Genomic DNA, 13,459 nt, shown 5'->3' on the forward strand with positions numbered 1-13,459 from the left:
CAGGGCTTGGATCCCGTGTGGGCCCGGCCTGAAGTGGGAGCAGAGCAGGAGGAATTCCCACCCCAGCTGGTTTTCTGAGGCCTCTGTGAACCATCTGTGATGCTTTAAACCATTTCAGGGCTGAGCTTTGTGTTAAAGATCTTTTTCTGCCAAGAATTAGGTGTCAGAGCACCCGCTGGGGTGTTTCCTCCAGGCTTTGAATGCTCTGTGTCCGTGGCTTCCAGGGGGACAGCAGGATAAAAAGGAGGTGGTGTGAGTGAGCCAGGATGGCAGATTTCTTGGATTTAAAAAGAAAAAGAGAATATTACAGTGATCCCTGCATTTTAACTCCAATTAACAGCTGCTCTCAGTAACTCTGACACATTGCATTGGGTTTGTTCCTTATTCCTGCATCAGTGTCCCTGCAAGGACAGGTTGGTGGGCACAGAAAACATGGAGTATTTAGTCTGTAATATAACAGAAAGATTTCTCAGTCCTGAAATCCCAACTCTCAGTCATTTTTTTCCATGCTCACTGGGAGGGATGATGGAATTTGGGGAGTGGGAGGGAAGCAGCCTGAACCACCTCACTGGAAGTGTGGGTTTGTCCACTTTTTAGGGAAAGAAATCATCTGTTAGAGAATCCCAGAATCATCTGGGTTGGAAAAACCCTCTCAGGCCACTCCCCAGCACTGCCAAGGCCACCACTGACCCGTGTCCCCAAGTGCCACATCCACAGGGCTTTGAAATCCCTCCAGGGATGGGAACTCACCACTGCCCTGGGCAGCTGTGCCAGGGCTGGACAACCCTTTCCATGGAGAAAATTTCCCTTAAATCCAACCTAAACCTCCCCTGGAGCAACTTGAGACCATTTCCTCTTGTTCCATCATCATCATCACCTTCATTTAAGATGTTAAATGATGTATTGTAAGGATGTAACAGGGAATCTGCATGTGAGTGTCCATACAAGCCTGGAGAGCTGGGAATATTCAGCATCCATGTGGGCAGCCTGGAAGAAAATTCCCTCCTCTCATAGGCTGAAAATTGCACTGAGATTTTCTTGAAAAAGGATGAATATGTTTTTTTTAGGACTTGCCCAAATATAAACAAAATCTGCATCTTTGGGCTGCTCCACCAGCCACAGTCTGGAGTGTAGGACCAGCCTGGAGCTGGAGGAGAAATTCCTTAGTTGTGTATGTAAGGATTTGGGAAAGGAAATGAGAATTTGGCCCTGATGTTGTGAGAGCCACAGCAAAGATCACAAAAGCACCCTTGGATAGGGGAGTTTGGCTCTGGGGGAGGCACAGGACAGCAGGGATCAGCTGGAGAAGGCTGGGAGCAGCACTGGGAGGAACCAGGGTCCACCACAGCAGCTGGAAAGGGTCCTGAAAAGGCTTGAAACCTCAGCTTAGGTTTCCAGGAGCATGGATTGGAACCTGGATTTAGATTTCCAGGAGCATGGATTGGAACCTGGATTTGGGTTTCCAGGAGCATGGATTGGAACCTGGATTTAGATTTCCAGGAACATGGATTGGAACCTGGATTGAGGTTTCCAGGAGCATGGATTGGAACCTGGATTGAGGTTTCCAGGAGCAGGGATGGGGTTGTTCCTGTAGGAGATGGGGACACACCAAGGGCTGCGAATGGTCCATTCCAGGAGCTCCTGGATGAGTTTTTAGACCATCCTTCTTCTTCTGTTCCTTGGTTTTGTCCCTCTTACCAGTCTCACAACCCTATTGAAGTGATTTTGGAGCACAGAGTTGTCAAAGCTGGTCAGGGCCTAGCAGGGAATCCAGTGGAGCTGTTGAGTGACCTTTGGAGTGTCCTTGTGGTCCCAGTTCCTCCAAAGCTGGGACAGTTTGGCTGGGAACGTTTTATGGCATCCCAGTGATTTCTGGGAGCTGCAGCTGGAAGGAGCAGCTCGGGACACCCCAACCAGCCCAGGGATCACAGGGCAGATCTGCCCCCTTGAGTTTATCCTGTGGGCCAGATCACAGGGAACTGGCCAAGTTCCAGTACCAAACTGGTCATCCAGTGGGGGCCTTCACTTCTTTCTTCCCACCAAATGCCCCAGAGCTGTGGGGTCTCCTGGAGGCTTTTCAGGTTGTTTTGATTTTTGCCACCTCAGGTTCCTTCTGGAGATCCAAGAGGTGTCCCGGGGGCTGTTGGGAAGCTGGAATTATCCCTGTTGCAGCATTGCTCACAGGATGAGGTTATGTCCTTGAGAAACCCAGCAAGGATGAGGCAAACCCTGCCTTGGGGCAGCTCAGAGGGTGATGGATGATCCCCAGGGAGCTGGGAGAGGGCTGGGGGTGCCTGTGCAGAGCAGGACGAGGCCTGGCCTTACATTCAGGGGAAGGACAAACTTTTTGGGGTTTCTACCCCAATTCCTTCCGCTCCACAGGTTTTCTTGGAAAGGAAGAGCCTTTGCCTTCCTTTGGCTGTGCTGGGACATGTGTGGATGCCAATTCCAGTGATCTGATCCTCAACCCACAGCTTTGGGAACGTGCTTTGGGCACCCAACAAAGCGCCTTTTGTGCGAGTCCCGTTTCCTGAACTGGGGGTTCCAGTCCCCACATTAATCTCACTTTTCCAGGCAGTTGGAGGAACAACATTGTTTTCTTTAGAGCTCGTGTGATGTCTGCTCTGGCCCTGGGAGCTGGCAGGGGCAGCGTTCCCGCTCACCGGCACGCCGGGAAGGTGGCCTGGAGACATGACTCAATTCCTGGAACTCACGTTTCCCTTCATCCCAGCAGACAAAATCCAAGCACTGCCTTGGAAATAAACCCTTTCAGAACAGCAGCTCGAGGTTTTCCCCTCGGAGTAACCACAAGGAAACGTGGTCGTGGCCATGTCCGGCCCTGGAGATCCCGCTCTGATCCTGGTCCTGGAAAACCTGTTCCGACCCCGGTGTGGGGCTGTGGGGCCAGCTGGGGGTCACTCTGTGTTGTCCTTGCAGGTGGCCTGCATGCAGTTCATCAACATCGTGGTGCACTCCGTGGAGGACATGAACTTCCGAGTGCACCTGCAGTACGAGTTCACCAAGCTGGGCCTGGACGAGTACTTGGATGTGAGTCCCACCCAGATCTGCCCCCTCCAACACAGCCCCAGCCCTGAACCCCCCAAACCCCTCACCCCAGAGCTGTTGTCCCACAGTCCCTGCTCCCAAGGCTGTGTCCTGGCTGTTCCAGGGGGGCTGTGACTGGAGCGTCCCGGCGGGAGGGAATTGGGCTGCAGCCAACTGGAATTACAGCCTGGAGCTAAATGTGGAGCTCTGCTTATAACAAAGGGAGGATGAACCACAGTCACCCTCGCCCTGCCACGTCCCTCAGGGCTGCTGGCCTCAGGTTGGCCCTGGCTCAGGTGCTGCCAGGGCTCCTTCTGTCTCCAGGGGTGGAAAATCTCTCCTTTGGGTTTTCCCTGGCAGCCAGACGGGCTCTGGTGTCCTGTGGGAAATGCTGGGTTTCAGAAGGAAGCTGCTTTTGTTTCCCTTTATCTGTTTTTCATGGAATCACAGGCTGGTTTGGGTGGGAAGGGACCTTTAAAGCCCATCCCATTCCACCCCTGCCCTGGGCAGGGACACCTTCCACCAGCCCAGGTTGCTCCAAGGCCTGTCCAACCTGGCCTTGGGCACTTCCAGGGATCCAGGGGCAGCCACACTTCCCTGGGCACCATTTTTCTCCCTGTCCCTGCTTTTGGGAACACACCCAGGAAAACAGTGCTTGTGTTGACTTGTCCCTGCTGATTTCTACTCAAGAGGGAGGGACTTTGGGGTCTGCAAGGTGTTTTTGGACATGGCAGCACCCACCACACGTGTGTTTGGACTCTGGGGGTGGCACAAGCCCTGCAGTCCTTGGGGGACCAGACAGAGCCTTGCCAAGAAACCACGGAGGAAATCATGGAATGCCAGAATTGTTTGGGTTGGAAGACCTTAAGGATCATCCAGTTCCAACTCCCTGCCATGGGCAGGAAAGCCATAATATCCTCTAGAACAGACGATAAGGCGCTGCTTGGCTTCATTTGGAAGCTCTGGATGTTTGGTCTTCAAAAACTGACTGTTTATCACTTGTGACCCCAGATAACATTCAAATCCCATGTGTTTTCCTGGGTGGGGGAGGTGGCCCGAGCTCCCCCTGCCCTCCCAGCCCGCTGCCAATTCCCAGTGCCACCTTTGTCCCCTTGGCTTTGCAGAAGCTGAAGCACACGGAGAGTGACAAGCTCCAGGTGCAGATCCAGGCCTACCTGGACAACGTGTTCGACGTGGGAGCTTTGCTGGAAGACGCCGAAACCAAGAACGCGGCCCTGGAGAGGGTGGAGGAACTGGAAGAGAACATTTCTCATGTTAGTACCACACCTGGGCACCTTGGGCTCAGCTCAGAGGGATGTTCTGGGAGGTGGGAGCACAGGCAGTGCAGGGCCACAGCCTCTGGAGTGAGGCTGGAAAAACCCTGGGACTGCTGTGCCTCTGGATTGGGGGATGTTCAGATGTTGGTTGTTCCAGATGGAGTCACTTGGCACAGGAGTTGTCTCAGGAGCTGAGAATGCTGATTTACATCGAAATTCCCAATTCCTCAGCAGGGCAGGACCTAAATAGAGCAGAAAACCCTCCTGGCTGGGCCTTGGACACATTGCTGGGCTCAGAAGGGAAGGGGCTGAAAAATAGGGTTGTGGGGACCCTCAGGGTTTGCTCAGTTCAGTGTCTGCTCACACTTTGCTCTCCCAAACTCTGGGGTCAGTTCCTCCAGTCCAGGGCATGTGGCTTGGCTTTTTGAAAATAATAAAAAAGTGGTTTTCCAGACTGTAAAAAAACCATCAAATGATCTCCATTCTCTCACCACTCCTGTATTACTTAGAATAAATATGGTTTTAAACACTTTGCCCCTCTGAGGTGTCACAGAATCATGGAATGGTTTGGGTGGGAAGGGACCTTAAAGGTCATCCAGTTCCACACCCTGCCATGGGCAGGGACACCTTCCACCAGCCCAGGTTGCTCCAACCTGGCCTTGGACACTTCCAGGGATCCAGGGGCAGCCACAGCTTCTCTGCCCAACCTGGGCCAGGGCCTCCCCACCCTCCCAGGGAGGAATAAAGGAATTACATTTAAGAGCTTTATTGCAGAATAGACTTTCTTGTCTGGACAGGCCTGTAGTGATGGTCCAGCCAGGCACCTGCTGATCACAGCTGAGGGGTGACATTCATCACAGGAACCTTCAGTGGGGCACGTGATGTCCCTCATCTCAGGCAGGAACCCTTTTTATTTCCAAAGGAAGGCCTCAGGATTTGGTTGAATATCCGTAATAACCATGTCCCACTGCTCCAACAAGTGTCCTGATGTTTTGATGGATCAAACTACAGTTTTCCACTTAATTAATCTATTCCTCTTTGGATTGACAGTTATCTGAAAAACTCCAGGATACGGAGAACGAGGCCATGGCCAAGATTGTGGAACTGGAAAAGCAACTTATGCAAAGGAACAAAGAACTGGATGTGATCCGGGTGAGTGGGATGGGGGAGGCTCTGCCTGGATCCAGGGAGCTCCTGGGCTGGGGGAGGTGATGGGTCTGGGGCAGTGACTTCTCTTGGCTGCCAAATTTGAACCTGGGACAGATTTGGGGTGGAATTCCTTGTGTGTGCACTCCAAAGGACCTGGAACTGCGAGTGTGGCAGCAAATGAGGGAATGAGACAAAGGCATCTTATTGCTCAGGGCTGGAGAGTTTCCATTTGGGGTTTTTGAGGTCCCAAGGGTTGGGGGTTCTGGGGTTCCTTCTGGGGGTCTGCCCTGGGTATGTGCAGGTACAGCCTCCTCTCTAGAGCAGGAGCTGTGCTGCTTCTTCCCTTTGTCTGCTCACAGGGCATGGAATTGCAGAATCATTTAGGTTGGAAAAGCCCTCCAAGATCGAGTCCAACCATCCCTCAGCACTGCCCAGGCCACCCTGACCCCTGTCCCCAAGTGCCACATCCACAGGGCTCTGAAATCCCTCCAGGGATGGGGACTCCACCCCTGCCCTGGGCAGCCCTTTCCAAGGCCTGACCACCCTTTCCAGGGAGAAATTCCTCATGTCCAACCTGACACAGCCTGAGGCTGTTCCCTCTCCTCCTGTCCCTTGTTCCCTGGGAGCAGAGCCCGACCCCCCCCGGCTCCCCCCTCCTGTCAGGGGGTTGCAGAGCCAGAAGGTCCCCCCTGAGCCTCCTTTTCTCCAGGCTGAGCCCCCCCCAGCTCCCTCAGCCCCTCCTGCTGCTCCAGCCCCTTCCCAGCTCCCTTCCCTTCCCTGCACACGCTCCAGCCCCTCCGTGTCCTTCTTGTCCTGAGGGGCCAAAGAGCAGCACAAGACAGGAGAGGCAGCATGAGAAGGAGGTGCTGAGAAGTTCTGCACCCCCAGGTGTTGGTGTCCACAGGGGAGGTTTCTGCCAGGGCTCAGCACAGCCTTGGTGGCTCTTTGGGAACACACCGAGTGGAGACGTGGTTTGGTCAGAGCTCAGTGTCAGTGACATTCAGGGTCAGGCTGTTCTGATCCTGCAGTTGGAATTCTGAGTGCAAATTCCATGTTTCTGTGTCATTCCAGGAGATCTACAAAGATGCCAATACCCAAGTTCACACCTTGAGGAAGATGGTGAAGGAGAAGGAAGAAGCCATCCAGCGCCAGTCCACGCTGGAGAAGAAGATCCACGAGCTGGAGAAGCAGGGAACCATCAAGATCCAGAAGAAAGGGGATGGGGACATCTCCATCCTTCCCGTGGCTCTGGCCTCTGGGATGGTGCCAGCAGGGTCAGAGGTGTCAGGGACACCTGGCACACCTGGAGCTGCATCCTCAGTGCCATTGCCACCACCTCCACCACCCCTACCTGCCATGGCAGGGACTCCTGAGGCAGGTGAGGAGCTGTGGGGCATCCAGGGGCTGTGGGATCCAGTTCTGAGCCCTTCAGGGGATGGAAGAGATGGGACCTTCTTCAGCAGGGGGTTCCTCCTGTGCTGATGCACCAAAGGACTTCAGTAAAGGGTCCAACCAGTGGAGGGTGGAGAGGGGGGGATCGGGGGATGTTGGAGAGGGGATGGAAGGGGGGATAAAGGGATGTTGGACAGGGGTGTGTGGGGGGGGGATGTTGGGCAGGGATGTGTGGGGGGATAAGGGGATGTTGGGCAGGGATGTGTAGGTGGATAAGGGGATGTTGGACAGGGATGTGTGGGGGGATAAGGGGATGTTGGACAGGGATGTGTGGGGGGATAAGGGGATGTTGGACAGGGATGTGTGGGGGGATGAGGGGATGTTGGACAGGGATGTGTGGGGGGATGAGGGGATGTTGGACAGGGATGTGTGGGGGGATGAGGGGATGTTGGACAGGGATGTGTGGGGGGATGAGGGGATGTTGGACAGGGATGTGTGGGGGGATGAGGGGATGTTGGACAGGGATGTGTGGGGGGATGAGGGGATGTTGGACAGGGATGTGTGGGGGGATGAGGGGATGTTGTGACTCTCCCTGTGCCCGTGGTGTCCCAGTCCCTGTCCATGGTGACCCCTGGTTCTCCCTTGCCCCCGCAGTGCCCAACGGCCCCGTGTCGGTGCCGATGCCGCCTCCCCCGCCGCCCCCCCCGCCGCCCCCACCGCCTCCTCCTCCTCCTCCTCTGCCAGGGCCGGCTCTGGACACGGCTCCAGCAGCCCCACTGCCCCCACCACCCCCTCCCTCAGCTCCCCCCCTGCCCGGGACGGCCTCTCCCACCGTGGTCTTCAACTCAGGCCTTGCAGGTAAAGCTCTGACGTGGGGGCAAAGGGGGGCTCAGGGCACAGCCTTGGGGAATTCAGTGCTCAGTCACCTGAGTAAATCCCATCACTGCTGTAACACCAAGGAGTTTGTGGAAGAAAAGAGCATTTAAGGTTCTCCCGGGTTGCCCAGAGAAGCTGTGGCTGCCCCTGGATCCCTGGGAGTGTCCAAGGCCAGGTTGGACGGGGCTTGGAGCAACCTGGGCTGGTGGAAGGTGTCCCTGCCCGTGGCAGGGGGTGGGATGAGATAATCCTTAATGTCCCTTCCAACCCAAACCATCCTGTGGTTCTGTGATTTATCAGCCTGACAGCTTTGGTTTGGTCTGGAAGAGTTGGATTCTCCAGTGAGACAAAGCCCGTGCCAAAAGTGCTTTTTAAACATGATCAGTTTTGGCTTTTGAGCAGACAGAAAGTGGGTTTGAAAGAAACGTGAAGCTCCATGGGTTGCATTTCTTCTGAGAAGAAAAGTCTGTGCAAAAAAAAAAAAAAGGCAAATTTTGGGGGATTTTTTGGAAGGCAGAACAATTTGCAGCCCTTCTTTAATGGTGTTTTTAGTCACTCTCTGGCACGTGCCAAGTGTCTCAGGCAGTGAGTAAATGCTGACTGTCACCAGAAGCCTCAAGAGCACATAATGAGTCCAAAAAAAAAGAGACTGAGGAGCTCTAATTAAGAGCTTTTTTTGAAGAAGAAAAGTCTGATTAAGTATTCCAGCCTTTAAAGTTTCCTCTGAAGGCCCAAAGCATCCTGGAACTAGAGGGTCCCAGGGGGAATTAAACAAAAATAAAGCACAGAAGGCACAACCCTGCTGAGGGCTGATCCCTCTGGAGGGATTTGGGAAAGGGGTGCTGGATGTGGCTGGGGGGGGCTGCAGGGGGCACAGGAGGTGCCTTATCCCAACATCCCTGGGTGTTAATTTGGGATGGGAGCAGTGGCCAAGCCCGGCTGGCCCAGCTCCTCACTCACATCTGGGTGAGATGCCCAGAGCCAGGGGAGCTGGAAATCCTGTTCTTCAGTGGGTTAGGATTGGGAATGGGAGTGCAAGTGCCTTTTCCTGGTGCAGTGGCTCCTCAGGAAGGAGGGTTTTTAGGGCGGGAACCTTCTGGGTGTGAGGGGAGTCCGGGGAATAACAAATGTTGCCTTTCTGCCCATCACTAACACTGTTTTCTCTGTTCTCTCTGCCTCCTGCTAAGATGGGCCCATCAAGCTCTTCTGTAGGTTGCTCCCTGCTAAGTATTTGTTATTCCTGCTTTTCCCTCTGTGCTGTGTCCGTGTGTGTCCAGGGACTCGTGGGAGTGGGCAGGGGGAGGCCCTGGGGATGTGCCACCCCTGGGGATTTGGGCACCAGAGCTCTGGAATGGAGGAGGAAGGGAAATCTGGAGGGATTTGGAGCTCCATCAGGACCTGGCCCACGAGGCTTCAGCTTCTTCCCTGTCCTGGAATAACCCAGGAGCAGTTAATGAGATTCTAATTTATGCACAAGCGGAAAATGGTTTTTTTATGGGTGTTCAAAGCTTTTTTTATTTACTTTAGGAATTATTTTAAGTAACCTCATTAATTGAGCAGAGAGTAAAACTGTGTGGTGGAGATGAGCACGTGTGTTCCTGCCTTGCATTTGCATACTTTTAATTCTCAAAATGCACTGGAATATTGTGGATGTTCTCTGTTATCCACTCGTGGCTCTTTGTTCCCAGCACTGGAGAGGAAGGACCAGGGTTTATGTTTCATGTTTGCAAAGAAACAATTTCTCTTTTAAATAATTCAGGAGCAAAAGGTTGATTGAGCACTTTAACGAGCACCTTGATTTTGTAGCAAGGAACAACTTGATGTTTACATCAAGGTACAAGGAAATCAGAACTGAATTACAGAACTTATTCGTTATTCACCTTCCAGACCTGTTGGAATTGGAATAGGAACAGAGGAATAGGAAGGGATTGGGTTCATTGCTCCCATGTTGCTTTTTCTCCTCTGTTCACAGATTAATGAGAGTAATCAAGTTTAATTTTCAGGCTTCATTTTCATAGCTCCTCTGTTGAAGTTCCTAATTGACTGTAAAGTTCCTAAATTACTTTAATTTACTGCATTTGCACAGCACAGGAGTTAAACCCCGGTTTCTTCACCCCTGTTAAATCCCAGGTGCTGCAGCCCAACCCCTTTGGCTCTGAAACACAAACCTGCTGAGGAGCAGCTCTGCCCAATGCAGTTTCCCCAAAAACCTTGGGAAAGGGGCTTTTTTTCCCTTCTTGTCACCTGTTTTGGGACACAGCTCCCGAGGTGTGTGACACTGCTCTGCCAGCAGCAGGACAGGCTTCAATTCAACCACTCTCTCCCTTTTCTGGGGTGTTTAAATATAAATCCTGGGCTTTTAAATCAATCCAGGCAGCTTGTGGCAATAAACTATTGCCATATTTCCTTTAGGGAAGTTTTCACAGCCTCTGAGGGTTAGGCCAGGCCTGCAGAGGCTGGGCCTGAAGCAGCTCAGGGCTGGGTGCCACCGTTGGCCTCTCGAGGTAGTGACACCTTTCCAGGATTCCAGTGGGATAATTCAACTCTGGCCTGTTCTCCAGTGCTGAAATGCCAGCTGGAGAGCTGCCCTCTGGGAATGTGGGGTGTTCTGCAGGCAGTCCCTCAGGGATCTGTGGTTTCCTCTGCCCTGTGTGCAGCTGTGAAGATCAAGAAGCCCATCAAGACCAAGTTCCGCATGCCCGTGTTCAACTGGGTGGCCCTGAAGCCCAACCAGATCAACGGCACCGTCTTCAACGAGATCGACGACGAGAGGATCCTCGAGGTACCCCCGCTGCTCCCGGGCCTCTCTGGCCACGAGGGAGACATGGAATGGGTGGGAAAAGCCCTCTTAGATCACTGAGTCCAACCATCCCCCAGCACGGCCAAGGCCACCCCTGACCCCTGTCCCCAAGTGCCACATCCACATGGATTTTAAATCCTTCCAGGGCTGGGGACTCCAAACCTCCCTGGGCAGCCCTTTCCAAGGCCTGACCACCCTTTCCATGAGAAATTCCTCCTGATGTCCAACCTGAGCCTCCTCTGGCAGAGCCTGAGGCCGTTCCCTCTCCTCCTGTCCCTTGTTCCCTGGGAGCAGAGCCCAACCTCCCCTCCAGCTCCCCCCTCCTGCCAGGGAATTGGACAGTGAGAAGGTCTTCCCAGGGATAGACCATGGCTGTGACCTTGGCAAAGGGCTCATCCAGGTCCTGGATGCTCCCTGTGGGCTGGATAAAGCACGAGCGCTAACGTCAATATTTTCCTGAACTTTAGAACATCTGAAGGGCTGTTGGGGCTGGATTTCTGGACTCTGGACAGATTCCTGATCACTAGCTCAGGAGCAAGTGTTCCTTCCATCTCTGATGGAAATATTCTGAATTTTGAGTCCAGGTTGGATGGGGTTTGGAGCAATCTGGGCTAGTGAAAGGTGTCCCTGCCCATGGCAGGGGGTGGGAATGGATGAGCTTTAAGATCCTTTCCATCCCAACCCATTCCATGATACTCTGCTCCAGTCTCAGCCCCTTTCCCTGCAGCTCTGGCCCAGGATTAGGGACTGGGTTCAGTGCTCCCTGTGGGAGGGATAAATCATTTCCTTTCCTTTTTAGGATCTAAACGTGGATGAATTTGAAGAAATCTTCAAGACAAAGGCCCAGGGCCCAGCCATTGATCTGACCTCCAGCAAGCAGAAGATCACCCAGAAAGGCTCCAACAAGGTCACGTTGCTGGATGCCAACAGGGCCAAGAATCTGGCCATAACTCTCCGGAAAGCCGGGAAGACGGCGGACGAGATCTGCAAGGCCATCCACGTGTAAGTGAAACACTGGCCAGCCAAGAAACCCTGAGATTTACTGGGGGTTTAGTCGGTGGAAAGGGTTGGAATTGGCAGTTGATGTCTCTGGAAAATATCCAGGGGTGAGGAGGGAATGGTTCTGAATTCCCAGAAATCAGATTGCCTTGAACTCAAGTGAAAACCTGGCAGTTCTGTGTCTCTGAATCACTGCTGAGACTTAACAAATTAACACTTCTGTTGTTAAAGCAGCTAATTCCTGTCTGTGCACAGGACAGTGGATCCATATCCTATCTCCTGTAGTTTGCCATTGCAGCTCTCCCTCTGGTTCCACAATATTTTCTGTTCCAGTGAGCACCCAAAAGGCAGAGAATCAGGAAGAGGGAACTCTCTTGGTTTGCTCCGTAAAGGATGAGTTTAGTCCAGGTGCTGGAAGAGATTTTGTATGGAATTAGGTTTGTGTGGTGGCCTCAGGCAGTGCCAAATGTGGGTGTCCATGGGACTTGTCTGTGCCCCATCCCACCCCGATCCAGACCCTTCCCTGCTCCTGGGGACTGAGTGCAGGTGCAGCTGCTCCTTGGGGCTGATCCCAAATCCATCCACGCTCCATGCTCCTCATGGCCATGACAAACATCTCCCATTCCTCCAGTAAGGAATATCCTAAAAATGTGGATCAAAAGCGTTACCTTTGGGCTGGAGGGTGACCCAAACCTGCCCCACATCGAGGCAGGTTCAGTTGTTGGACTTTACAGGGCTCTACTCCAATTAAATAAAAATATTTGCTCTTCCCCACCTGTTTTCTCTTACAAAAAAGAGCTGTGGCCATGGAGGGATGTAGGTGATGGCCACATATCTTTGGAATGGGAAGTAGAGTGTCCAGCAGCACCATTCCCATCAGCCCAATAACCTGTTCCCATCTCCATGTGCAGGGAGCTTCAGGTGCAGGGCAGGAAGAACTTCACAGCTTCTTCTCTGCTGACTCAGACTCATGTAGGGCTGAATCCCAGCCTGGTTTGGGTTGGAAGGGACCTTAAGGATCCTCCAGTGCCACCCCCTGCCATGGGCAGGGACACCTTCCCCTATCCCAGCTTGCTCCAAGCCCCGTCCAGGCTGTCCTTGAGCTCTTCTCCTGGCGTTGTGCCGCAGGTTTGACCTGAAGACGCTGCCGGTGGATTTTGTGGAGTGCCTGATGCGGTTCCTGCCCACGGAGAACGAGGTGAAGGTGCTGCGTCTGTACGAGCGGGAGCGGAAACCCATCGAGAACCTGTCGGACGAGGACCGGTTCATGATGCAGTTCAGCAAGATCGAGAGGCTCATGCAGAAAATGACCATCATGGCCTTCATCGGCAACTTCGCCGAGAGCATCCAGATGCTGACCCCGGTGAGCCGTGGAATCCGGGAATATCCTGAGCTGGGGGTCACCGAGCCAAGTGCTAGCCCAACCTGTGCCAGGGCCTCCCCACCCTCCCAGCCAGCAATTCCTTCCCAATATCCCATCTAGCCCTGCCCTCTGGCAGTGGGAAGCCATTCCCTGTGTCCTGTCCCTCCATCCCTTGTCCCCAGTCCCTCTCCAGCTCTCCTGGAGCCCCTTTAGGCCCTGCCAGGGGCTCTCAGCTGTCCTTGGATCCTTCTCTCCTCCAGGTGAACCCCCCCAGCTCTCCCAGCCTGGCTCCAAAATAGGGGGACATCCATGCTCAGGCCCCTGGTGTGGATGAAAAATAAGAGGATTTTTTCAGGATGTGATTAGATGCTCATTTAACTCCTGGTGGGACTTGCATTAACCAAGCCCTTCCTGTGTTTGTCTGCAGCAACTCCACGCCATAATCGCTGCCTCTGTCTCCATAAAGTCATCCCAAAAGCTTAAGAAAATACTGGAGGTAGGTCTGACACCAGCTCTGCTTCTGGGGGTTTTTAAAGCCCTGGGCACTTGTCCTGAAAA

General features: G+C 53.3%; 1 protein-coding gene across 9 annotated transcripts in view; it reads left to right on the forward strand.

The window, feature by feature from the left end:
• FMNL2 (formin like 2) overlaps positions 1-13,459 on the forward strand; it is a 122,924-nt gene that overhangs the window by 100,964 nt on the left and 8,501 nt on the right. For 6 of the 9 annotated variants that reach the window (XM_064661744.1, XM_064661739.1, XM_064661741.1 and 3 more), the window contains 10 exons: positions 2,938-3,048; positions 4,170-4,319; positions 5,373-5,474; positions 6,543-6,849; positions 7,518-7,721; positions 8,927-8,947; positions 10,397-10,521; positions 11,339-11,541; positions 12,667-12,901; positions 13,329-13,397. In XM_064661744.1, the coding sequence (XP_064517814.1) occupies positions 2,938-3,048; positions 4,170-4,319; positions 5,373-5,474; positions 6,543-6,849; positions 7,518-7,721; positions 8,927-8,947; positions 10,397-10,521; positions 11,339-11,541; positions 12,667-12,901; positions 13,329-13,397 (1,527 nt within the window). The remainder of the gene's footprint in view (positions 1-2,937; positions 3,049-4,169; positions 4,320-5,372; positions 5,475-6,542; positions 6,850-7,517; positions 7,722-8,926; positions 8,948-10,396; positions 10,522-11,338; positions 11,542-12,666; positions 12,902-13,328; positions 13,398-13,459) is intronic. The other 3 variants (XM_064661743.1, XM_064661746.1, XM_064661745.1) reach the window with 1 other exon arrangement.

The sequence above is a fragment of the Pseudopipra pipra genome, chromosome 7, assembly GCF_036250125.1.
Source record: "Pseudopipra pipra isolate bDixPip1 chromosome 7, bDixPip1.hap1, whole genome shotgun sequence".
NCBI lineage: Eukaryota > Metazoa > Chordata > Aves > Passeriformes > Pipridae > Pseudopipra > Pseudopipra pipra.